This window comes from Elephas maximus, chromosome 7 (assembly GCF_024166365.1).
Source record: "Elephas maximus indicus isolate mEleMax1 chromosome 7, mEleMax1 primary haplotype, whole genome shotgun sequence".
Taxonomy (NCBI): domain Eukaryota; kingdom Metazoa; phylum Chordata; class Mammalia; order Proboscidea; family Elephantidae; genus Elephas; species Elephas maximus.
In genome coordinates, this window is record NC_064825.1 from 125,806,231 (window position 1) to 125,832,321 (window position 26,091).

Below are 26,091 nucleotides of genomic sequence, written 5' to 3' on the forward strand. Positions count from 1 at the left end.
AGGAGGGGCCCAGGTGGCACAGTAGTTAAACCAATCAACTGCTCACGGAGAGGTTCGAAACCACCAGTGGCTTCACAGGAGAAAGATGTAGGAGTCTGCTTCCACAAAGATTTACAGCTTCGGAAACCCTGTGGGGTCACTATGAGTCAGAATCAACTGAACAGCAGTGAGTTTGGTTTTTTTTTTTGGTTTAGCAGGCTGAGGAAGGTGTGTGTGTGCTCATTTTGTGAGTCAATGAGGTTTACACTGAAGCCAGATGTCACTGAGCTTCTAGGATCCGTGGCTCAGGCCAGAACCAGAATGCAGATTCCTGACACTATATGGTTTATCTCTTTATTATTGTTTCTCCTTTTATCAAAACTTGTCACAGCTGGGGGCCAAGACGATGTAAAAAATTCCCATGAACATCCCCCCTCATCCCATTAGTCCCCCCACCCCACCCCCACCCAGGGTTTCGGGCCGACCCTGGGCACACATGATCATCTCTCCCCACCCTCAGCCTTCTCCCAGCAATAAATACAGGTGACCGTGATTCAATGAAACCACAATTGATTTCTCCATCTTGAATGCACCCCAAGGGACAAGGAGGGTGCAAAAGAAGTTCAATATCCATCCTCTCTTGAGGAATGGAAACTTCTTTCCCCCAAGGGGCAGGGAAGGGAGAACTGCCCCTGTCAGAACTACAGCAGCTCTAGAAGGAACCAGGGACAGGAAAAGGGGGGGATGAGAGGGAGGAGGATATTCTCCAGCGAACGCACTCCTCTGATCCATTCACCCTTTACCAGGTAAGGGTGGTCCCAGTGTTTCAGTGGGGCATAAAAAGGGGAGGGCTGACAAGGAAGAGGCAGGGGAAAGAAACAAAAGGAGGAAGAACACTCTGATAGGGAGGAAAGGAGAAGGAGAAAAGGGGCCTAAACTCACTGCCTTCATCGTCCAAGAAATGGCATCAACACACAGAGGCATAAGTGAATAGGGTTTGGGGAAGGACACTCAGGGGCCCCCACGGAAGGGAAAGAGGGGAAGCAAGGGACCTGTGGTCCCCAGGCCTTCACAGGTGACATGCTCCAGTTAGAGCAGGATGCTGGGGATGAAGGGAATGGCATGGTGTCAATGGAGTGGGAGAGGTCAGGAGATCCCAAAAGGAGTTAGGAGCCCAGGGACAGCCCTCTCATCCTGCCCAGATGTTGGCAGAATCTGGGTGGTGGGATAAGAAAGGTAAAGTCTAGGGAGGGTCGAACTCCAAGGTAGAAGGAAGAGTAACCATCACAGCACCTCCCTCCCCAACCCGGAACATCTCTTGGGTTATCGCAGGTGAATGATCCAGTCAGAGGCCACACTGACACCAGGCTTGCGCAAGATCAGCACAGAGGTCTCAGGGTCGTGTTGGAAGGACAGGCGGCTTTCAGGAGATCCTGGGGGAGAAAGAACAAGGGCACAGTCAGAGCAGCTGCATGCTCAGTTAGTTGCCCAGCAATCCGCCTTGTTTCCCACAGGCAAAGCCACCCCCGACCCTCTCCCTGCTTCCCCGCTTTCTCCAGCCCCGGGGTCAGCCCACTCACACACCTTTTGTCTGGAGTACCACGGCTGCTGGCTTGCCAGCCCCTATGATCACCACCCGCTCAATCCAGATTGGTGTGTCAAAGTGGCCTTTGGGGTCAGCTGAGCTGGAAGGGCAAAAGCAGATGCCCGTCAGGGGGAATGATGTCAGAGCAGAAGCAAGAGATCAAAGCAAGTTCAGGATGTGAAGAAGAGTCCAGTGAACTGTGAACGTCCTCAAGACCTGGCCCCCTCCAGAGGGTGCCAAAGAAGAACGGCTAGCCCATTACCTGGAAACGAGGGTGTTGCCAGAGAATGAGAATCGACGCAGCAAGAACTCATGGCGAGTCTGATAGCTGAACGTGTGTCCATCATCCAGGTAGAGCTCTCCTTGGGCCGTACCCTGGGGAGAAAGTGGAACAGGTGAAAGCCTGAGCCCAAGAGGGAGCCAGGGGTACAGCCCCACAGAACTGAATCCTAGGAAGGTAAGTAGATGGCTGAGGAGGCTCCCTGCCTGGGAATTCACCTGGGGACTTAGTGCAACGAAGAGAGTGATGGGGTCCTCCTTCATACACTCTGAAGAACGTCGCACTCGCATCCACCGAGGCACGATTGTCCCTCCACGCTGGAACACAGGGATCTAGGGCAAGAGCAATGCTGCGGTGAAGTCACCCCCTTTGTCCAACCTTGGGCCCTCAGTATCTTTTGCTCTCACCCACCTGTGCCCACTTAGGTACTGGACCCCAAAGCTCACATTCTCTCCCCTCTGGAAACCTACAGGCAGATGGAGCTGGCAAAGGGGCCAGGCATACTCACACTGCTTAGAGTCACAGGCAGATACAGAGTCTGGGGACCATGATGCTTCTGGTAGCTGTGGATGTCATACCACACCTGTGGGCACCAGAAGAGAGAAGATACTGGGTCATTCAGTCAGTGCACAGGGGCCCCCATCCTTTTTGCTGCTTTTGGCTTCTACCATCTTTCCCAACCCCACTCTTCCTGAACTTACCTCCCCTTGGCCAGGCAGATAGACCTGCACGCCATGGGCTCCAGCATCGGCTACAGGGTGAACCAGCAACGCATCACCTAAAACACACCAGGACAGAATCAACTCCGAATGGAGAGGATCAGTTCCCAGACCAGGGAATGTCAAGGCACCAGCCTCCCTCTCTCCTCCTTCCCTAGGTATCCACAGACTGATCTCCATAAGTGCTTACTTCTTCTCAGCCCTATCCCAACCGACCACCAGCTGTCTTCCCCATCTCTCACCAAGCAGGAACTGATCATCTATACTGAAGGTGGTCACATCCTGAGGATACTGCACCCACAGGGGTCTAGGAAGAAAGCAAGACAAGAAAGGAAGAAACTTGCTGTTTTGACAGAAGTCAAAGATGTTCCCCCAAGAACGGGCAATAAGAATAGCACAGGGGTCAGACCCAGAAGCTTGCAACCAGACAGCCCAACCGGGTTTCAAACCTCAGCTATACGGTACATCCTTGGCCTAGTCATTTAACTTTCTAACGCACCTTCCTGTCTCCTCTTTTGTCCCCTCTTCAAGCTACTCTGCATAGCTGCCTTCCACTGGCCTCCTCCCACATTGTATCACCCTTCTCTACAAGACCCTCCAAGGATCATGAATGGCGGCTAACATTTACTTTTCTCTCCAACTTCAAATTCTACCTTTCCCTCTCATTCCTTACCCCTGAGACACTCTGGTGGCTTTTTTCTATTCCTTGAACAGACTCATTTCCACGTCAAGATTTTTTGTACTTGCGATCTCCTCTGCTTGGAACATTTTTCTGCTAGGTCACAAAAGTCTACCTCACTTTCAACATTGAGGTCTCAGCTCACATGGTCTTCTTCTCGGAGACCTTTTGTGACCACCTAATGCCATTACCCAGTTTTATTTTCTTCAAAGAGCTTGCCACTGTTTGCAGTTTTCTCATGTATACATTTGTTTACGAGCTTGTCTGTCTTCCTCATTAGAATGTAAGTTCCACAAGGGTAGGATACCCTTGTCTGTCTTCTTTAGGCTCTGGGGACACAGTGATGAATAATGCCTGGCACAGGGTAAGTGCTCCATATAAGTTTACTGCTAAAATTCATCCTCTTTAGTCTCCCCTTCACTATTGACCTTGAAATCAGATTTACAAGGCCCTGGTGAATGAAGAAAGAGGCCCAGAGATGTAGCTGAGTCCCCACTGTGCCAAGCCAGCTCAGCCCATTCCACACAGATGCCTCACCTCATGGTAGGAACCCCTTCGCGATGGGCCTGATAGAAGAGGGTGTACCAGAAGGGCAGCAAGGAATACCGCTGGTTCAAGGCATCTCGGATGATGTCATGGTACTGAGATGGTAAAAGCCACGGCTCTCGCCGCCCAGTGTCCAAGTGGGCATGTGCCCGGAAGAATGGCTGGTAGGCACCCATCTGGTACCAGCGCACGAGAAGCTCTGGCTCCGGGTTTTTGAAGAAGCCGCCCACATCCGCTGGGAGAGGGGAGGAGGAAGCAGGTTGGAAAAGACGGTGAAGGGATGCTGCCTGAGGAGCTTCCCACGGCCCCACCCTGGACTCTCAGCTCTCTGTGTTCGTGCACAGGCCCTGGGCTCTCCACCTTGCCCCCGCCTCCTATCACACCAACACACCAAATGCCTCCCTCTCTCACCTCCACAGAAGGAAAGTCCCACCAGCCCCATGCTGAGACACATAGGGACAGAGATCTTCAAATGGTCCCATTCGGCAGTATTGTCCCCTGTCCACACAGCTCCTGAAGAAGACAAGCGAGAGAGCTTACAAATGGTGGCAGGGCTGACCTCTCTGACCTGTCTCATCTGCTCTGGGGCCCCCAGGACCCTACTGAGTCCCAAGAACATACGAATGGTCCTGGACCTCCCACTCCCTGGCTCTGCTCACAGTGCACAGCTGGGAGGATGCAGCGTACCGCTCTCAGTGGACGGTGGCATGGGTGGATGAACCCAAGGCCCACGGCTCCTCTGATCTGCCCTTCATACCCATCTGCCACAGCTCTAGTATTCCAAGTCTTACCAAGACGCTGGGAGCCAGCGAAGAAAGCCCTGCTTAGGACAAAGGGGCGTTCTACGCCCCCAGAGCGCAGCATCAGCCCATCAGCAGTTGCCATGTGCTGGGTGGGAGAGGGGAGAAGAGGCGTGGTGAGAACCAAAGCTAGCTGTTATCTGCAGCAAGTTCCCTGGCCCTCAGTCTCTGGGCACAGGCTTCCCCCTTTCTGTCAACCCTCCTCTCCCAGGCCCTTACCACGTAGAAGCCATAGATGTTATGCACCTCCCGGTGCTCCCAGCCTCCATAATGCTGGGCATCCTTGAGCATGGTGACCTCGGGGCCGTTGAAGACAGACGGTTCATTCATGTCATTCCAGACAAAGAGGTTGGGAGCTGAGCCCTGGGAACACGAGACAGAAAATGGGAACAGAAGAACAGAGAAGAGGGGGAAGACAAGCGGTGTTAGAGCAGAGAGCTCCCAGGGATCTAAAAAGATGCATTTCTCCACGCTCTAAATCCGGGATCATCGAGACCCCCTGAACATTAGAGACAACCAACCAAAGCATGGTCACCAAGCAGAGTGATGGACTCAGGGAGGCAGGGGGAGAAAGACAGATGCAGGTGGCGCGGAGAATGAGTCCTGGTCCTTCCCTACCTCGTAATTGTCAAAGTTGAACATGTTAGCCCACCAGGCCCTCATCGTGGGATTAGTGAAGTCAGGGTAGGCAGCTGAGCCTGGGAGAGGGTGAGGGTGACTGTTAGCCCTAGGGGCCAAACAGCCATCATCCTACCTCCCCGGTCCCCAACGGCCTCTCCCTGGATTTTGGGCCTGCCTACCTGGCCAGCACCAGCCCTCATAGTCAGAGCCATCCCGAGTTTTAACATACAGCCCCTGGTTCCGCAGCTCCTCATGTACCCGGTAGCCAGAGTCCACCTTGATGTGGGGGTCCACAATGGTCACCAGCTGAGAATAATGCACAGGGGTGGTGAGAGGGCTCCAGGGCTCTCATGCCTCAGCCTCACCCACAGAAGACTGGCCATGCTGCAGCCTCTTACCTTCCGCCTCTTAGAGGCCAATTGCTCGAGCATGGTGAGGGGGTGGGGGAAGCGGCTGGGATCCCAGGTGAAATACCGCTTGCCATCAGCATGTTCAATGTCCAGCCAGATGACATCGCAGGGCAGGTTGTGGTCGTCGAACCCCTGATCCACTTCCAGCACATCCGCCTCGTCCCGGTAGTTCCAGCGGCTCTGGTGGTAGCCGAGGGAGAAGAGCGGGGGCAATGCCTGGGTCCCTGTGGGTTCAGTGAGTGGCGGGGTCACAATGGGGGCTGGGCCCAACCTGGGGTCAGTGAGGACACCCAGAAATGGAGGGAGGCTTGTAAACTAGGAGGAGGCTGAAGGGCTAGACAACAGGTTGGGGCACAGCACTTCTGAAAATGCACAGAGAGCCACCCCTCCCAAGAGGCCTCTGGCTGGCACAGTAGGGACACCACCTACCTGTGAGACTAGCATACTGCCGGAAGACATCAGTGACAGAGGGCCCGAGCAGCAGGAACACGTCAATGATGCCACTCTCCGACATCCAGCGGACATCTGTCTGGGGAGTTTCCCCAGAGCCCTGCAGGTAGTCCAGCATCTTCCCAAACAGGGTCTGTACAGGAGACCCGTGAGAGTTCCGACAGCTGCCCTCTTGTTCCCGACCCAAGTACAAAAGCAGCAATTTCCTCCTCAGAGCCCTCACACAGCTGGTTCCTGGGAGTCATTTCAGCCTGAGGTCAAATGTCACCTCCTCAGTGAAGCTTTGTCTGACCACGCTATCTACAGCAGCCCCACCCCACCCTCACCATGAGATTGTGTCATTTCTTAGTTAGCACTTTGTTGTTGCTACATACCGAGTCAATTCTGACACCTAGTGACCCTAGGGGACAGAGCAGAATGCCTTATAGGGTCTTCTAGGCCATAATCTTTATGGGAGCAGATCGCCAGGTCTTTTCTCCCAAAGGGCAGCTGGTGGATTCGAACCACCGACCCTTTGGTTAGCAGCCGAGCGCTTAACCACTGGACCACTGGGTTCCTTAGTTAGCACTTACTGCCTCTGAAATTATTTTGCCTTTTTTGCTATCTGTCTTGCTCCTATGTCCCCAGCACCTAGAAAAGTGCCTAGCACTTAACACACACTCAATAAGAAATGTACTGAAGAACTGAGGCATCCCTTCAGTCCAGAAAGGAAAGCCTTTCCCTGAGTGTGTGTCTTCTGGGAGTGACTGGGGAACTGAAATGCTGCTCTCTAGGCCCAGGGCCCCTTCCCTCACCCAATCCCCAGGCTACACCCTCGCTTCTTCAAAGCTAATGCCCTCATAGTCACGCGGATCTCCAGGCCTGCAAGACTCCCTCCCTCATTTTTTTGATGCCTTATGCTCTCACCTTCCCTGCAGTGTTGGAGGAGATGTCAACCCAGGTCTCTGCGGCATTGAGCCAGAAGATGCCCAGGTCCCGCTGAGGGTTGTGTGCCAGGAGCACAGGCACAGACCCATAAAGGGCCATGGGGTTGAACAGTTCATACTGGAACACATCCAAATTGTAGAGGCGATATGGCTCCCCACCCCTGCAGGCAGACAGGCAGACCTGGGTTCACGACTGGCCCCAGGCTACAGCACCCACAACCCCAACCCACAGACACAGGTGTGGGCCAAGAACTGGTCCCTTTGTCCTTTCTCAAAGAAGACTTCCCTGGTCACCAAAGGTGATCTAGGCACAGGAAGTGATCCCTACTTGACTAGGGTAGCCAATCTGCACGCACATGCCCCCACAGCCTCTGACTTCTCCTCCCTCCCTCCCTGCCCCCATAGCGTGATGTCACCATGGGACTCACTCAGTGACCTTCAGCCTCAGATTGTCTGCATGCTCGGGGATCCCATATACATGCTCCATTCCTGGCAGAGAGAAGTCCAAACCCACAGACGTAGGCCCTGGAAGCAACGCAAAGGACAAGCTCAAGAGCGCGTACTTGGCAAGGCCTCCCTGCAACCCTGCTCCAGGCTGGCCCAGCCCCTCACCATATGGCTTGCTGTCTGAGTGAGTTTTGAACGTTTCCTCCCAGGCTCCTGGCTCATCTTTCTCTGCCTTTTCCTGGGCCTCCTCTGGCTGTGAAGAGGAAAGAGGACCACTGGCCAGTCATACACCAGTTCTCTCCCACCCTCCTCCCATTTTCTAAATCCCACCCCTAACGGCAAGACTAAACTCAAGTTTCTTGTGGGCCTTCCCCTCCCGCCTCCCAGCCAGCCCTATCCTCCAACCACCTATCCCCTCTGACTTGCCTTGTCACCACCTCCAGGTGTTTCCTCGGGCTGGGCCCCATCGCCCTCAGCTGGGTCTTTTGATCCTTGCCTGGAAGGTAGGAGAGCTGTCTGCTCCAATCCAGAGGGGGCAGGGACGAGGGGCTAGTGGAAGGAGGGATGGGGGAATAGAGAGCCAAGGGTCCAAAGGAACGAAGGCATTGGAGGAAGGGACTAAATGTTAAAGCATGAAGAAGGACCCCCAGTGAGCAGGTGAGTGTGCAAAGGATGGGGAGAGAAATGAGAAAGGGAAATGAGGAGTAAATGCCAATGGGAGGTGCCTTCTGCAGACAGGCCCAAGTCGCCAGCCTCTGCGAGCACCCCAGAAGAGACAAGCAGAATGGTTCAGGGGCCTGGGGATGCCAGTCCTGGCTCTGATGCCTTCACTGAGACTCTGGCTCCAACTGCTCTCTCGGGCCTCAGCTTCCTGGCCTGACATGAGGGTTTTGCAAAGGCGAGCCGGTCATACCAGGGTCTACAAATATGCATAGGGACTCACACAAGAGGTTCTGCCAAAGAATGCTTTCAAGGGCAGCTGGCAAGCAGCTCTACCCAGAGCCTCAGTTGCACCCCAGCTGAGAGCCAGGCAGCCTCTCTACCCCTTGGCAATGCAAGAGGCTCCTTCCGTTCCTTTCAACATTTCATCTTCCTTCTCCCAGGGAGGCTCCCAGCCAGGGGAGCGGGGCCCAAAGGCCCTAACAGCACATAGCTGGGGAATGACAGTGAGCGAAGGGCAGGGTAGGAAGGGATCGGGGCGACTTCCCCTGGGGGCCAGAGCGCAGGGCGGGTGAGGGCAGAGGAACAGATACAGTACCAGTGGCCATGGATTTACCTAGAGAAAAGGTTCTTGATCTTATCCCATATGCTACCGAGCGTGACACTAACTTTATCCGAGAAACTGGGGCAGGAGGAGATGGGTAGGGAAGGGGAAAAGGAGGCACAAAACCAACACAAAAACAGAAACATAAAAGTGAGTTTCAGTCCACAAACTTCCAGAGATGGGGGAGAACAGAAACCAAAAAATATAACAAAAAAAGGAAGAAAATAAATCTGGGAAATGTGATGATGTGAGAAGGGGAAGAGGGAGAGGCAGGACCAGGCAGGCCTCCCAGCGGTGATGTCCAAGATACAGCTCAGGGACAAAAGTGACTGCCTCCTGGTCTGTACAGGAAATGGAGAAAGTGACCCAGGTCTGGTTCCTACCCTCCCTGACAGACAGGTTCTTCCAGCCCCCAACCCCTACCTGGCTGTCTGGCCACCCTGCCTCCTCCCAGGAACCCACTGCCAGATCCCATGACATCCCTAGACTCTTCCATGTAAAGTTCCCTGAAGTGGAAACCGCTGTACTCACGAGACCCTGGGGGCCCTCTGGTGTTCAAAGTGCATGAGTCCTCGAGCATTGACACTGAGCAGCAGGCTGCGATCCTCCAGCAGGTCAAGGCGGAACGGTCGCGCCGTCAAGATGATTTTATAGGGCCCCTCAGCCACCGTTAGCTCCACACTGTTGTCGTCACGGCCAGAGACAGAAAGCCTAGGAAAGTGATGGAAACTTCTCGTTTGAGTCCCAGTGTATCTGTAGATTTACACTTCAAAAGACTCCGGACTACTCTTGGCTCTTTATACTTCCTACCTACACCATACACAAATATCGCCTCCAGGCAGATTATGCCTTCACATTTAGAAATAAAAGCTTGGGAGAAAATATAAATCAGTTTTTTTCTGATTTTAATGTAAGGAAGAACTATTTACACAGATCACAGAAAACACCAACTATAAAGTAACAAATGTATTTGATTATCTTGAAATTAATAATTTCTATTCATCAAAAGACACCTTTAGGGGCATCAAAAATAAGGAAAGTCAACCGATGACTGGCCTGACAGGGAGCGCAACAGAGAACCCCTGAGGGAGCAGGAGAACAGTGGGATGCAGACCCCAAATTCTCATAAAAAGACCAGACTTAATGGTCTGACTGAGACTAGAAGAATCCCAGCGGTCAGGGTCCCCAAACCTTCTGTTGGCCCAGGACAGGAACCATTCCCGAAGACAACTCATCAGACATGGAAGGGACTGGACAATGGGTTGGAGAGAGATGCTGATGAGGAGTGAGCTACTTGTATCAGGTGGACACTTGAGACTGTGTTGGCATCTCCTGGCTGGAGGGGAGATGGGAGGGTTGAGAGGGTTAGAAACTGGCAAAACGGTCACGAAAGGAGAGACTGGAAGGAGGGAGCGGGCTGACTCATTAGGGGGAGAGTAAATGGGAATATGTAGTAAGGTGCATATAAGCTTACAGGTGACAAACTGACTTGATTTGTAAACTTTCACTTAAAGCACAATAAAAATTATTTAAAAAAATAAGAGAAGTCTGAGAAAAGGTCAGAGTCTATAGGAGCCTAGGGAAACATGACAGCTAGATGTCATGTCATATCCTGGATGAGATCGCTTAACAGAAAAAAAAGCTATTAGATAAAAACTAAGAAAAGCTGAATAAAGTATGGACTTTAGTTAATAATAATGCAATAATTCATTCTTGTTGTTGTTGTTAGGTGCCATCAAGTAGGTTCCGACTCACAATAACCCTATGCATAACGGAACAAAACACTGCCTCCTCTTGCACCATCCTCACAACTGTTGCTACGCTTGAGCCCATTGTTGCAGCCACTGTGTCGATCCATCTCATTGAGGGTCTTCCTCTTTTTCACTGACCCTCTACTTTACCAAGTGTGATGTCCTTCTCCAGGGACAGGTCCCTCCTGATAACACTTACAAAGTACATGAAACAAAGTCTTGCCATCCTCCATTCTAAGGAGCATTCTGGCTGTAGTTCTTTCAAGACAGATGTTTGTTCTTCTGGAGGGCCATGGTACATTCGATATTCTTCACCAACACCATAATTCAAAGGCGTCAATTCTTATTCACCTTTTCTTATTCACTGCCCAGCTTTCGCATGCATACGAGGTGACTGAAAACACCATGGCTTGAGTCGGGTGTTCCTTAGTCCTCAAAGTAACATCTTTGCCTTTTAACACTTTAAAGAGGACTTTTGCAGCAAATTTGCCCCATGCAATATGTTGTTTAATATCCTGACAGCTGCTCCCATGGGCACTGATTGTGGATCCAAGTAAAACTAAATCCTTGACAACTGCAATATTTTCTCCATTTATCATGACATTGCTCATTGGTGAGATTTCCTGTTTTCTTTATGTTGAAGTGCAATCCATATTGAAGGCTGTAGTCTTTGATCTTCATCAGTAAGTGCTTCAAATCCTCTTTGCTTTCAGCAAGCAAGGCTGTGTCATCTGCATGTCACAGGCTGTCAGTGAGTCTTCCTTCAATCCTGATGCCACGTTCTGCTTCATACAGTACAGCTTCTTATATTATTTACTTAACCCAGCACACAGACTGAATAAGTATGGTGAAAAGGACACAACCCCAACACACACCTTTCCTGACTTTAAACCACGTAGCATCCCCTTGTCCTGTTCCAACGACTGCCTCTTGCTCTACATACAAGTTCTGCATAAGCACCATTAAGTGCTCTGGAATTCCCATTCTTTGCAATTTTATTCATAAATTATGATCCACAGTCGAATGTCTCTGCATAGTCAAATTAAACACAGAAAAACATCTTTCTGGTATCCTCTGATTTCAGCCAAGATCTATATGACATCAGCAATGATATTCCTCGTTCCACATCCTCTTCTGAATCTAGCTTTAATTTCTGGCAGTTCAATGTACCGCTATCAATGTGCTGCTGCAACTGTTTCTGAATTACCTTCAGCAAAATTTTACTTGCATGTGATATTAATGATATTGTTCAATGATTCCGTCACCCTGTTAGATCACCCTTCTTCAGAATGGGCACAAATATGGATCTCTTTAGTCAACTGGCCAAATAGCTGTCTTTCAAATTTCTTGACATGGACGATTGAGTGCTTCCAGCTTTGCATCCATTTGTTGAAACATCTCAGTTGGTATTCTGTCAACTCCTGCAGCCTTGTTTTTTTTTTTTTTCTGCCAATACCTTCAGTGCAGCTTAGACTTCTTCAACATCATCAGTTCTAAATCATATGCTACCTCCTGAAATGGTTGAGCGCTGACCAAATCTTTTTGGTTCAGTAACTCTGTATATTCCTTCTATCTTCTTTTGATGCTTCCTGTGTCATTCAATATTTTGCCCATAGAATCCTTCAATACTGCAACTCGAAGCTTGAATTTTTTTCTTCAGTTCTTTCAGCTTGAGAAATGCTCTTTTGGTGTTCTTCCCTTTTGGTTTTCTATCTCCAGGTCTTTGTACATTTCACTATAATACTTTATCTTCTCCAGCCACCCTTTGAAATCTATCCAGCTCTTTTACTTCATCGTTTCTTCCGTTTGCTTTAGCTATGCTATGTTTAAGAGCAAATTTCAGAGTCTCTTCTGACATCCATTTTGGTCTTTTCTTTCTTTCCTGTCTTTTTAATGACTTTTTAGTTTCTTCATGTATTATGTCCTTAATGTCACCCCACAACTAGTCGGGTCTTAGGTCATTAGTTTTCAATGCATCAAATCTATTCTTGAGATGCTCTTTAAATTCAAGTATGATATACTCAAGTTTGTACTTTGGGTCTTGTGGACTTTTAAAAATTTTCTTCAGCTTCAACTTGAACTTTTACCTAAGCATTTGATGGTCTGTTCCAGTCAGGCCCTAGACTTGTTCTGACTGATGATATCAAGCTTCTCCATCATCCCTACCCACATATGCAGTCAACTTGATTCCTGTATATTCCACCTGGCAAGGTCCATATGTAGAGTCACCATTTATGTTGTTGAAAAAAGTTATTTGCAGTAAATCATTGGTCTTGCAAAATTTTATCATGCGATCTCCAGCATCTTTTCTGTCACCAAGGCCATGATTTTCCAACTACTGATTCTTCTTTGTTTCCAACTTTCGTATTCCAATCACCAGGAATTATTTAATGCATCTCGATTGCACGTTTGATCAATTTCAGACTGCAGAAGCTGGTAAAAATCTTCAATTTCTTCATCTTTGGTGTATAAACTTGAGTAACAGTGGTATTAACTGGTCCTCCTTGTAGATGTATGGATATTTGGATATTATCCTATCACTGGCAGCACTGTATTTCAGGACAGATCCTGAAATGTTTGGCAAGGGCTGTGACATAGTTCTGCTTCATTCTGTCATTCCCAGCATAGTAGATCATATGATCATGAGACTCATAATGGCCAATACCAGTTCATTTCAGCTTACTAATGCCTAGGGTATCGACCTTTATGTGTCCCATTCCATTTTTGAAGACCTTCAATTTTCCTAGATTAATACTTCATACATTCCATGTTCCGATTATTAACGGATGTTTGCAGCTGTTTCTTCTCATCTTGAGTCATGCCACATCAGCTAATATAAGTTCCGAAAGCTTGACTCCATCCACATCATTAAGGTCGGCTCTACTTTGAGGAAGTAGCTCCTCCCTACTCATATTTTGAGTGCCTTCCAACCTGAGGGGCTCATCTTCCAGTACTATATCAGACAATGTTCCGCTGCTATTCATAAGGTTTTCACTGGCCAGTTTTCTTAGAAGTAGATCACCAGGTCCTTCTTCTAGTCTGTCAGTCTGGAAGCTCTGCTAAAACAGGTGACCCTGCTTGTATTTGAAATACCAGTGGCATAGCTTCTAGCATCACAGCAACACACAAGCCACCACAGAACAACAAACTGAGACAAGTGGTGAAATAATGAAAAAATAACTTATTAGATGTGAAAAATTTACCACAATAATGTTCATAATAGAGGAGACTGGGTGCAGGGTATAGAGGAACTCTGATAAAATTCTCACAACTTTTCTATAAATCAAAAAATACTCTAAAATCAAAAGTTCTTTTTTCCCCCTAAAAAACAGCTTTATAAAAGTAAAAAACAAACTACAATCTGGGAAAAGATATCTACGACATATATAAATTATAAAGAATTACTATCAAGACTATTTAACCAATTATTACAGATGATTAAGGACATCCTAAAAGAAAAACGGCTTAAGCTGTGAACTACCATCATACAAGATGGTAAACTGGAACGACAAATAAACCTACAGAGATGCTCAATCTCACCAAACTGGGAATGACGACCAAGCCAAGACCCCCATGAGCTACCACTGTATACTGATTTTACTTACAAAAATTAAGTCTCACGGTACCAACTGCTGGAGAGGATACGATCAATGAGACCGCTTAAAAATCGCTGGAGGAAGTGTAAACTAATGTGATCACTTTGGCATTAACTCAGAAAGTTGATCAATCATTCCCATATACTACAACACTACAGTTCCTCTCCTAGCTATCACCAAAGAGAAAATCCTACACAGGTACACAGGAGAGATGTACGAGAACATTCATGGCAACAGTTCAGACAGTAAAAGACTGGAACCAACCCAACTGTCTATCAACATGCAAAGGGATAAAAAAGTTGGGGTATATTCAAACAACTTAATATTATTATAAGATATATATATATATTATAGAACAGTAAAAATGAATGGTAGCCAAGTGTATAGAGATCAAAGTTTATTAGTGGTTACCGAGGTAGGCAGAAAGTAGTGGGAAAGAAAGAATGCTTAGAGGACACTGAGCTTCTGTTACCGTAAAAACCCACTGCCATCGAATCGATTCCAACTCACAGTGACCCTATAGACAGAGGAGAACTGCCCTATGGTGTTTCCAAGGCTGTAAATCTTTACAGAAGCAGACTGCCACATCTTTCTATCACGAGCAGCTGGTAGGTTTGAACCGCTGACCTTTCAATTAGCAGTTGAATGCTTTAACCACTGCTACCACCAGGATTCCTGAGCTTCTGTTAAGGGTAATAACATAATTTAGAATGGATAAGGGTGATGACTGAATATGATGAACATACGTATGTCACGAAGTGGACACGTGAAGATTGTTGAAATGTCAAATGTTTTGTTACGTATATATTTACCGCAATAAACAAACAAAAAATGAGCTAGAGATACATGTAAAGAGTTAAATAAAGTTACATAAAAAAAAGGAAATCCCTGAAGACCACATTCACTAAAATACTCTAAAAAATTCAAAAACAAACAAAACCATGTAATCTATTGCTGAGGCTTATATATACTTGCACGTATACACACGATAAGACTATCAAAAACAAGAAAGCAAGGGAATGATAAACTTCAGAATAACAATCACCTCTGGGGGAGTCAGGGGTACAGGATGGTGAGAAGTATATGGCTGGGTTGAGCGGAGGGTTTATAGGTGCTTTTTTTTTATAGTATTATTTTCTAAATTACGTACTTAATAAAGAGCTATACGTGAAACAGCGATGACACTGTGTCACGACCTAAGAGTATGAATAATTCTGTTCTGAATATCTGAGGTAAGAGGGAGGGAGGGAGGGAAAAAAATCAAGGAGATACTGTATTCCTGGAGACCAAGATCTGTGCCTTGTTTATTTCCTGTTGTACTGCCAGCACCTAGCCTGGGCTGGCACAGAAGAGGAACAAACACCTGTGTGCTGAATGAAGATATAGGATGAAAGAGAAAATGAGTCAAACAGGGAAAGAGATGAAGAAAGGATGAGGAGAGTGGCAACACCCTAGTCAGATATTACCCCAATGTGGGAAAGGAAGTCAGCCACCGAGAAAATGTTCACTGGGAAGAACAGGGGCATGGAGACGGAAATTTACCGTGCTGTGGGGGGATCCGCCACCAACACATCTGGCACACGGTATCGGGGCCGTCTGGGCTCCAGCTCATCAATCCGGAAGCGAGTCATGTTCTTCTGAAGCCCCTGGAGCTCCAGCACCAGCAACACCTGTGGGGGCCAGAGGTTTGGATCCGGAGCAAAGAGACAGGCTACGCTACAGAATGACCTCTGAACTCACCCCTTCTTGAGGGATCTCCTCCTCAGAGCCTTTCCCCAAAGGGAACTGAAATCTGAATTCCTCACAAAGTAAAATCCCAATATTAGGCTGGGGCAGGATCCTGGCTACAGGTCTCGCCTTCCCAAATTATTCCTCAACCACTTCCCCACTCCCACAAGACTTTTCTGTGTCTCCCCTGACCTTGGTGACCTCGTTGATCAGATGGACCTTGAGGGCATCAGGACCAAGCTGCAGAGAGTCTAACAAGGCTCGGTATGGAGACAGGCCTGGCCGTATGCTTCGCTGCCGCCTGCGAAGTGGAATGGTTCAAAAGTAAGGTGAGAAGGCACATCCCAGAGTCCCTGGGCCCCTCTTATCACCTGCAATGTACCCAGGTTACTCCACCTGCCACAGACACCTCCCACATTCCTCTACCTGCCATCTCACACTCCCAGAAATATCATACTTGCAGAAGGAACTCTCTTCACAGGTCTTAAAGTTGCTTCTATCCACAGCAAGGGTAATTCCCAGGCAGACCCCTAAGCAAGCCAGTACCAAACCTGGCCAATACCTAAGGAGAAAAAAGGAGAAAGATATAACAGCTAGCACAGGGTCAGGAAGGGCCCCACCTTCAGAGGGAAAGGCCTCTTCCTGCCATAGTCCTAGAAGACAGCTCCGGAAAAAGGGGAGAAAGATGGAGTCCCAACAAACAGCAAAGAATGCAGAGTAGACATGGGGCTAAGGGGCAGCCTTGAGGGGCAGGCTCACTCACACCTTCCCTTCAAAAGACAGAGGAAGTGGACAAAGGATCTTTGGCCTTCAGAGGTCCTCGTATTGATGCTGGTTACATCAGCCTCTCAGAGGAAAGCAGCAGTAACAGCCAGTCCCTGGGGAAGTGGTGGTACCATGTGTGTGGGATAGAAAAACAAAGCAAGCACGGCGTTTCATTGGCAAGGGATCCATAGAGCTATAGAGTTAGAAAGTTAAAGATGCACCCTCAGCTAGCCTGCCAGTCACATTTCCAAGGCATTCTGCTCCTCTGATCTCCACTCTTTTATCTTCAAAAAGATCACCTTAAGTTTGAGAAGAATAACAATGTTGAACCCTAATAGACCTTCAGGGGCCTGGCTACCTGGTTTATAGCCCTACTTCTCAACTCTGCTGCAGTTTCTAAAAGTATCAACTTCTGGCAAGCCCTCTCAAAAATTCTGACTTAATTGGTTGAAGTGAGGCCTGGTCATCAGCATTTTTTAAAAGCTCCCTAAACAATTTTAACGAGCGATCAGGGCTCAGAACCACTTCTTTACTATTTCATTGAATCCTCACAATTACCTCTTTTTCCTTTCTTTCGTTGTTTTCTTGGTGAGTGTAGGGTTGGGTTTTTCCTCCAGATGAGAAAATTGAGGCATAAAAGGATAAATAACTCATCCAAGGTCAAACAGCTAGTAAGAGGTGAGACCGGACTGGAACCCTGCTCTGCCTGACTCCAAGAACCATGTACTTAACTATGATCCGCAATACAGCATACCAACCACTAACAGGTTATACTGGGCTTGCCACACTGAGGACCATCGCCCCAAGAAAGTTATCACAGTCTATCATTTCCCCAACATGCTATCAAATGACAGACGAGGGACTAATAAAAAACAAAAAATAGTTGTCATTGAGTCAACTCCAACCCATGGCAACCTAATGCGTGTCAGAGTAGAACTGTGTTCCGTAGGGTTTCCAATGTCTGATTTCTTGGAAGTAGATCAGCAGGCCTTTCTGAGGAAAATCCAAGACGAGAGTTCTCAAACTTTAGTTTCTCTTAAGAATCACCTGCATGCTCATTAAATGAAGATTCCAGAGCCCCAGGAATCTGCACTATAAATACGCTCTCCCTGTGACTCTGATGTAGGCAGTCCAGAAGCACACTCTGAGAAGGTGCTCCAAACAGGAAAAACAAAAGCAAAAAACAGGTTCCTTCTAAACAACAGAACTTTGCAACCTGCTAATTGGGTAACTAAGAGTAGGATCTACTATACACATTATATCCAGCACCAGCTTCAATATCTGCTTGATAAAAAACAAACCCACTGATACTGACTCAATTTGGACTCAGAGCGACCCCGAAGGACAGAGGAGAACTGCCCCATGGGCCTTCCTAGGCTGTAAATCTTTACAGATGCAGGCTGCCAACATCTTTCTCCTGCAGGGTTGGTGGTGGGTTCGAACCCTTTTGGTTAGGAACCGAGTGCTTAACCACTGCAGCACCAGTGTTCCCTATCCACTTGATAGCGAGCTGTAAAGAAAATCACCAGAATCAGAAAACAGTAAGCCCTCCAGTTCCAGGAGAATATGTAAAGCACATACTCCAGACCATGCCAGACTGAAAAGTTAAGAAAACACTACGCCAAGCAGGAATTGGAAAAAAAAAAAAACCAAACCCACCGCTGTGGAGTCAATTCCAACTCATGGTGACCCTATAGGACAGAGTAAAACCATACAGTTTCCAAGGAGTGCCTGGTGGATTTGAACTGCCGACCTTTTGGTTAGCAGCCGTAGCTCTTAACCATTATGCCACCAGGGTTTCCCAAGCAGATGATAAGCACTAGCAAAACACGAAAAAGGAACGCTACCAAGAAACTCAACAAGCCATGTGGCTTAATCACAGATCCTGAGAAGTGACTGTAGCAAGCATGCAGGGGCACTGAGCCCATGTCCACCTGCCCAAAGCAGCAGTAATTAGAAGTACCATGAGTTAAATACACTATTCGCACAGTCTATAAAATGGGTTTGGAGAGATGCCAATGGGGACAGGACTTCTAAGAAATCCTCCAAATACGACCTGTTGGAAGGCCCTGGGAACTCAGGAATGCCCTGAACACCCCGAGAAAGAGGTGGTCACAAGTAAAAGTCAGGATTGAGCCGCAGGGCAAGTTTATTGCTTCAGATCACAGGCTCCCAGAGAACTGAGTTTATGATCCACATTTTTTTCACTGCTGCTGACACGCCTCTCCCAACCCCAGCGCATCCGTTAGATCCTAGTAAACATTTTGTGATGCTGATGATGTGATTCGAATCTTTTCTTCGGTAATACAAACTCGACAGTGCAGGACCAAACCCTTCGGGTACATGTTGTGTTTCAGCAACATCATCCAGGAAGAGTGTGAACTTACTGGATCCTGCCCCGGCCGTGCCCAACGACCATGGACACCGAACAAGCTAGGACTGGTGTCCACGTGAAGAAGACAAGAGCAGGGCAGGGTCCAGGACACGGCGGATGGGGCTGGGAGGGGTGGGCAAGAAGAGTGGTGCAGACGGAACTGCCAGACACCGGCTGAGGGCCAGCAGGGCAGCCTGCTGCGTTCCCGGAGGCCCGGCGCGTCTCGTCCCCCACCCCAGCGGCCCCGCGCACTGCAGGCAGGAGGCGGCAGCGTTGGCCGCTGTGAGTCGCCAGGAGAGGGCGGCGGCTGCGAGTGGCCATGGCCAGACTCAGCGCACAGCTACGGCCTTCTTGGGCCGCCGGGCTGAAGCGGGGAGTCCTAGAAACAAGGGCTCCCAGAGCCGCGCGGATCTACCGCGGGAAGGCTACGGGCGCCTGAGGCCGCCTTCAGAAGGACAAATGGCCCTCGCGTGGCCGGAGGTGGCAAAGTCTCAGAAGGACAGACAGGAAGGAGAGCTATGGGGCTTAGAGGGGCTGGGGGCGTCCCGGGCGCGCCACCGGATTCCGGGCTCCTCACCGCCTCCTACGCGCCGCCACAGCCGCTACCGCCGCCATCTTGTGCCGGGTTTACTCTTTGACCCCGTCCTCCCTTTCCCCTGCCCGCGTTGAGCCACGTATGTTACCGCCCGCCCCTTCCGGCCTTCTTATTGGCCCGGCCAGAGCACCGCCCCGTGGCTGTCGCATTGGCGGAGTGCGCACTCTAAATGCTGGGCGGAGGGGCGGGGGCGGAGCCTAAACCCGGGGGCGGGGCCATCCAGAGCCAGGCGCGCTGTCTGACTTTGCCCGCTCTAAGTATCAGACAGAGGCGCTGGACTGTTTTTCTCGACTAGACAAACTTTATTTAGAAAAAAAGGTAGAGGAGGAAAAATGTGACAGCGCTATTTGGACCAAGGACGAAGAAGAGACCTCCACCCTTCAGGAGCAATCTAGCCCCTTCTCTCTCTCATTGCTCAACCTCCCTCGGCTCTGGAGCATGAAAAAGGCTACGTCCCCTGCCGAAGGAGGGTGGCCGGTGAAGGCGCCTGGAAACGACCAGAGAAAAGGCCCAAGCGGTCGATGTTGCGGTGCAGGACACTATGCAGCACAGCCAGATGGGGTCCCCCGTCACCCCCACCCTCTCTAGAGAAGTCCCGAATGAAGCGGCCCCGCTCCGACTGGAAAATGAACTTCTGGGGCAAGGGCCCATGCTCCCGGAGGAAGCCCCAGACACTGAGCAGCAACAGGCGCACCTCAAATGGTGCCAGCTGGCTAAATACCTCGTGCATGTTGCCCAGGGCTGGTGGTAGGAGGCTCCCCTCAGCCATGACAGCCACCAGGGTGCAGGATGCCTCCAGCTGCCAGGGGGAGTGGGCTGTATCGGGGTGGCGAGAGGCTTCCCAATGACCCAAGAGTGCAGCCAGCAACCCCCGCAGTAGCACAGAGCAGTAGCACAGGGCTGGGGGAGCAGCTGCCACCAGCTTTAACAGCTCAAAGAGCAGAGGCTGTTCCCGGAAGCGCCGGCCAATGCGGAGATCCCGCTCCACCGTGGCTCGAGCGTGTTCTTCCGGGGGCCAAGCCAGCTCAGCACCAGCTGCATCAGGACACACACTCTCCACCAGGGTCACTGCCACTGCTTTGGCTGCCTCCGGGCTCAGGGTGGGGCCCCCCCAGAAGTCCCCACATTCGGTGCCCCCAGGGGCACTACAGCAGTGCACCAGGAGGCTGAGGAGGCTCTGGGTGTTATAGATAACTTCCTGCTGATTACGTGACTGCACAAACTTGGGAGGTTTTAGGCCACGTCCGATGACTCCAGCATGGAAAACTGACCAAATCCCTCCAGGACCTGGCACAGCTGCAGTGTGCCGTCGATTAGTGTCCAACAGAGAGGCAGAGGCCAAAGGAGCCGAGGCCACTGAGAGAGTCTCATTGTCCTCATCCACTTCCCCTCCAAACAGCTCTGTGTTGCCCCGATGTAAGGCTCCCTCAACCAGCAGCTGCAGGACAGCCTTGAGCCCGGCCGGGGAGGTCTGAGACAGGCGGGTGAGAAGTTGGGTGGCTGAGGCCACGCCTGGGGGCCCGTGCAGCCTCAGGGAGGCAAAGAAGTGATGCACCCCAGCCCTCACCAGGCCCAGGAGTTGGGAGGAGGATAGGGCTTCTGGAGGGAAGGGACAAATGGCCAACAGGGAGGCAGCAGCTTCAGCTACTTCCTCCTCAGGATGTAGCAGGAGAGGAGCCAAGTCAGACAGATGGGCTGAGGCTGACTCCCCAAACCGGGCCCCTAGAGCTGCAGGACCCTCACCACCCTGCTGTTCCCACCCCACCAACAGTGCCAAGTTGCGCAGGAACCGGGCTGTGAAGGGAGGCTGCAAAGTCCCTGCGTGCACCCGAGCCAGGCAGCTTCGGAAGGCCAGGGGCAGGAGGCCAGAGAGACTGACTACCAGCCCTGCATATAACTGGGTGGCCAAGCTCAACTCTTCAGGGCTCCGGGCCCGGCTCAGTAAATGGCCCAAGGCCTCAGGTCCACAGCTAGGCCGGGTGTAGACAGAGAGCAGGCCCAGAAGCTGATGCTGCCATAGGAAGCGCTTCCGTTCCAGTCGTAAGGTCTCTCCACACAGCTCTCCAACATGGTTTCTTAGAGCATCTAAAAATGGCACAGGGCGGGGGGGTGGGGGTGGGCCCAGCACCCCCTCCCCAGGAGACCCTCCTCGATGATGCACCAGTTTTTGCAGGTGCAGCAGCAGCAGCTGGATCAGCCGGTCACAGGCCTCACGCACAGTGTCTGGCACAGCCAGGCCCTGGGTGGTGATGACGGAGGCAGGCATGGCTGTATCCACCAGGAACTGCAGCAGGCGGTAGGCACCTGCCCCAGAAGCCTGGCTCACCAGGTGCACGGCCAGGTTCAGCATGTTGTCCAGTTCTTCCCGGGGGAATCCCTGCAGGTGCTGTTGTAGCTGGCTCAGCACAGCCGGGGGCTTAAGGCAATCTACCAGCTCTCCTGAAACTGTCCCCAGCAAAGCTGGTGACATGACTGCCAGCTGCAATAGGAAGGGAACTGTGGCCTGAAGGGAAGGATCTCCACTCCGGCCCCCAGTCCCCCCTGCCAGGCTATCATGGAACATTCGAAGGAGCTCCCGTCGGATGCTGTCTCCATGGCGGGAGGCCAGGTGCCCTAGGATGCCTACAACTGAGGCAATCTTGGGCACCCGTTTCTCCCCAGGGACGGCAGGAGATCCAGGGAAGGGGTCTGTAGAGGGGGTTTGAGAAGTGCTTCCACCACTCCCAGCAGCGCCACCTCCAGCCCCACTGTGGACACAGAAGTCCTTGAGGCCACAGGAGAGGACTCTGGAGATGATGGTGCCAGGAAAAGAGGAGCCAATGTGTGCTACAACCCAGTCGAAATGAGGGGAATGCTGGACAGAGGTATCCAGCAATGCATCCACACAGGCATCTGGACAGCTGCCAATGAGAGCTGAGAGGCACTGGACATAGATGTCCATTAATGTGCGCGTGGCCCGACAGCCCATCCACAGCTGCAGCAGTTCATTGAGAGAGCCAGTAGCATGGGGCACACGCTGGTGCTGGCCCGAGTAAGTGCTGCTCAGTTGCCCCATGAGGTCAATGGACCACGCACTAATCACAGGCGCCCAGGCCTTTGGGTTGGCCCGGATAAATTCAGACAGCACTTGCTGTACTTCCTGCACCACGTCCTCTAGACCAGGTCCCCCAGCAGGGACATGGGAGGATGGGGGTGGGCGAAGGTGAGGTGGGCCAGCCACAGGGCTTTCATCCAGGGAAGCCAGATGGGCCCGAACACTCTCATCAAAGACACTTCGCAAATGGTCGAGCACAGCAGCCCGAGCAGGTGGCAGAGAGCGGAGCAGGAGAAGACCACAGCGAGCATGTTCCCGGGCTGAGAGCTGGTGGCCCACAACGGGGTCTACGCCGGTAAGAAAAGCCTTGATTTCCTGTGACAGTTCCTGAGCACTATAAAGAAGCAAGAGAAGAATGTTGTAAGATGTTGGGCAAGCTGCGTTCCCTCTCTGAGCCTCGGTTTCTTTCTACATAAGGTAGTGATGTTCACACTAATTGCTGAATAAATCCTAGCTATTTTTCTTTTAATAACAATACCAACATTAGATAACTCAGCATGTGTCAGATACTCTTTTAAGTACTTTATGTATATTATCTCAATCCTACAACAACCCAATAAGAAAGGTACTATTATGATCCCATTTTACAGATCAAGAAACTGAGGTTAAGTAATCAACTATAAGCTCCAAGAGCAGAGGAACTATTTTTTCTGCACTTTTCAACAATGAATGTCCTTATCTTGAGGTACCTCTCACATGGGAAGTTCTCAACGAATATTTGTTGAATTGAATTTGTTGGATTCCTATAACATTGGTTTTAAAAACACCTTTCCACCTTTACCTCACCACCCCCACCCCCCATAAAACAAACACCCCAGAATTCTGCTCTTAATGGAAAGAAAATAGCTTTAACTTACACCTTACTCAGGGCTCTCTTCCTAACACCTGTTTCTTCCCATATTATGCAAGCATTCTAATCACCCTCCACTTAGACTCCACTGCATCAACAACCTTCCCAGGACCCTCAATATGCCTGGGAATCAGGGTGTCCCAGGGCACAGACAAGATAATGCCTTTCAACCCTTCCCCTCCCCAAACATATGTGTTCAGTCCTAAGAGATCCAGAAGCCAATGTTACGAGAGCAGGCAAAACCCTCTTCCTCTAATTGCCTTTTCTGCCAAAAAAGACAGCATCTTCTAGGGGCTGATAGGGCTCTGACAGTGTCATTCCTCTCAGGTTCCTCCAAAGAAACAGGCTAAGGTGAGGGGTGTGTTCCTATTCAAGTGCAATGGTAGGTTTTGGGGCCCAGGTTTTCAGGGCGTTTCCATGAAGTCAGCGCCCTGGGTGCCCTCCGTTCTAAAAGGGGCAGGGCAGCTGGGTTCCTAAGACTTCTCATATCCCCGACTCTTGGGAGAGCAAGGCCGGGATCTGGGGTACCTAGGGTTGGGTTTAGGGGGAGGCAGGACCGAGGTCTTGGGAAAATGGGCCCTGAAGCCCGAAGTTTCTGTGAGGCAGTCCCTAAGGTCTGGGAAGACGCGATCAGGAATCCCTGAGAACCCTGACGGGAGCTCTCGAGGTAGGATCCAGGTCTCTGCGAGAAGGCTGGGGATCGGCGCGGGAGCAGCGTGGCGGGGGAAGATGACAGGAGCTCTGACTACCTGAGCGGCGCGGGACCGTGGGTGGCCGGGGCGGGCCCGGGAGGCCCTGGGGCCCCGGGAGGGTCACACAACGCAGACATCCCGGAGCCCGACCCAACTCCGAGGCGGGAGCAGCGGAGCGCAGTCGGCGCATGCGCACTGACGGGAAGCCCAAAAGGAACCCGCGCCGCGGCCTCCCAGAAAAATTAATCCGGCGATGCGGGTGATCCACAAACATTGGTTCCGCGACGCGTCGGAGTCGGGGAGGAGAGCTGCGGCAATGCCAACGTGAAACCGATAAGCCCTCAGTTCAACCACTATTTTTCCAGACTAACGCTAGTTGCGGCCCATTCACGGTTGAATTTAATTATTTTTCCTAAAGCAAAAAAATACAAGTTGTTCAATCACAAGCTTTTAGAAAGCGAAGCACTAGGAAACATTTGAATTAATAAATTTTGGTAATGTAAAACACCAGTTAAAGAGAGATGGGAAGGGGGAAAGCGGAAAAGAGACTGAAAGAAAGGAGAGAAAATGTATAAAAGGAACGAGGAAGGGAGAGGGAGCCCGAAATAAATTGGGCCAGCCAGACTGACGGTGTCCTCGCAGTCAGGGATAAGTACATCCTTCTACCAGTTTCCATTGTTGAGGCTTTGCTCTCTCCCCAGCCTCCCAGCACAGGGACCTTTCTCTAACTCACATCCCCGTACCTGGCAGAGGAGGCAGCGTGGTAACTATATACTGAGCTATTACTTTCATTAGAGCTCCCACTCAAACCAGTCTACGTAGATTAAGTTCCACTTATTTTACTGACTAGCTGTGTGCTTTACTTACCTCTCTGTACCTGTTTTCTCATCTGGAAACAAGGGTACTAATAGTACAGCTACCACACAGTGTTGTTGTGAAAATTGAAATGAGATAATATGTTCCCTGTATAGCACTTGGGGCAGCCCTAGTGGTGCAGTGGTTAAGAGCTGTGGCTGCTAATCAAATGGTTGGCAGTTTGAATCCACCAGCTGCTCCTTGGAAACCCTGTGGGGCAGTTCTACCCTGTCCTATAGGGTTACTATGATTTGGAATTGACTCAGCTGCAAACGGTTTGGTTTTTGGTTATAACGCTTAGAGCAGTGTCTGCAATGGTAAGCAGTATATGGGCATTAGCCATTTTATTTGTTGAATGAAGACCAGAAAATAAGCTTTTTGACAGCAAGGACTTCTTCCATTATGTTAAAAGCTATATCCTCATCACCTACAACACTGTCTGCCTAGCATGTGGTAGGTTCTCAATAAAGAGCTGTTGAATGAATGAATGAAAGAAAAAGAAAATGGCAGAGACCAGTAAGTTCTGAGGTCTGTACTAACCAGAAGGCTTACTGCTCTCCCTGGAAGTGTGAGTTAAAGTAACACCAGATGGTAGGTATTAAAGACACTTTCATGGTTGTGCTTTGAAAGCTAAATCCACTGAGCTTCTGTTAAGGGTTGTGGAACAATCTGGAAATGGATAATGATGATGGTTGCACATGATGAATGCAATGTCACTGAATTTTGCACGTAAAAAATGTTGAAATAGCATTTTTTGGTCATATCTATCATCGATCTGACAATTAAAAAAAAAAAGCTAAGCCACTAATTATGGCTCTTTATTTGTTCATAAATTTTAGAGCTCAGTCACAAAGTATATCATCTACTACCTACCAGCGAGCACTGTTACAAATTATGTCTCCTGCCTCTAACAGGAAGTGTAAGAGACAATTTCTACTCCTAGCTCTGACTCAAACGTGGATCCAACACTTTCCTTCTTTGGGCCTCAGCTTCCAATCTGTAAAAAGGCTTTTGAACAAGATGAGTTCTTCCAGCTCTAAGACTATCCCGAAGTCCTTGTCCGTAATGTTTTCACATTTTAAGAC

The 26,091-nt window shown here is 49.9% G+C and overlaps 2 protein-coding genes across 3 annotated transcripts; both read right to left on the reverse strand.

Moving 5' to 3' along the window:
• Positions 1 to 450: 450 nt before the first annotated feature.
• GANAB (glucosidase II alpha subunit) lies at positions 451 to 19,584 on the reverse strand. Of its 2 annotated transcripts, XM_049892243.1 has the most exons (25): positions 19,498 to 19,584; positions 16,239 to 16,343; positions 15,974 to 16,082; positions 15,596 to 15,723; positions 9,238 to 9,417; positions 8,719 to 8,784; positions 7,869 to 7,938; positions 7,608 to 7,695; positions 7,424 to 7,520; positions 6,976 to 7,156; positions 6,049 to 6,202; positions 5,608 to 5,843; positions 5,389 to 5,515; positions 5,207 to 5,286; positions 4,808 to 4,951; positions 4,580 to 4,676; positions 4,200 to 4,301; positions 3,780 to 4,023; positions 2,806 to 2,870; positions 2,546 to 2,622; positions 2,353 to 2,427; positions 2,063 to 2,176; positions 1,827 to 1,939; positions 1,564 to 1,664; positions 451 to 1,412 (listed from the first exon to the last, which is right to left on the reverse strand). In XM_049892243.1, the coding sequence occupies exons 1-25, from the start codon at positions 19,533 to 19,535 to the stop codon at positions 1,303 to 1,305; spliced, it is 2,901 nt and encodes a 966-aa protein (XP_049748200.1). In that variant the 5' UTR covers positions 19,536 to 19,584; the 3' UTR covers positions 451 to 1,302. The 2 variants fall into 2 exon arrangements, with proteins under 2 accessions (XP_049748200.1, XP_049748202.1); XM_049892245.1 differs by lacking the exon at positions 8,719 to 8,784 and having other exon boundaries at positions 452 to 1,412.
• Positions 19,585 to 19,776: 192 nt separating this feature from the next.
• Positions 19,777 to 24,328, reverse strand: INTS5 (integrator complex subunit 5). The gene is made up of 2 exons (XM_049892246.1): positions 24,209 to 24,328; positions 19,777 to 22,943 (listed from the first exon to the last, which is right to left on the reverse strand). Exons 1-2 carry the CDS (start codon positions 24,286 to 24,288, stop codon positions 19,964 to 19,966), a joined length of 3,060 nt encoding a protein of 1,019 aa, XP_049748203.1. The 5' UTR covers positions 24,289 to 24,328; the 3' UTR covers positions 19,777 to 19,963.
• Between the last annotated feature and the right edge of the window lie 1,763 nt (positions 24,329 to 26,091).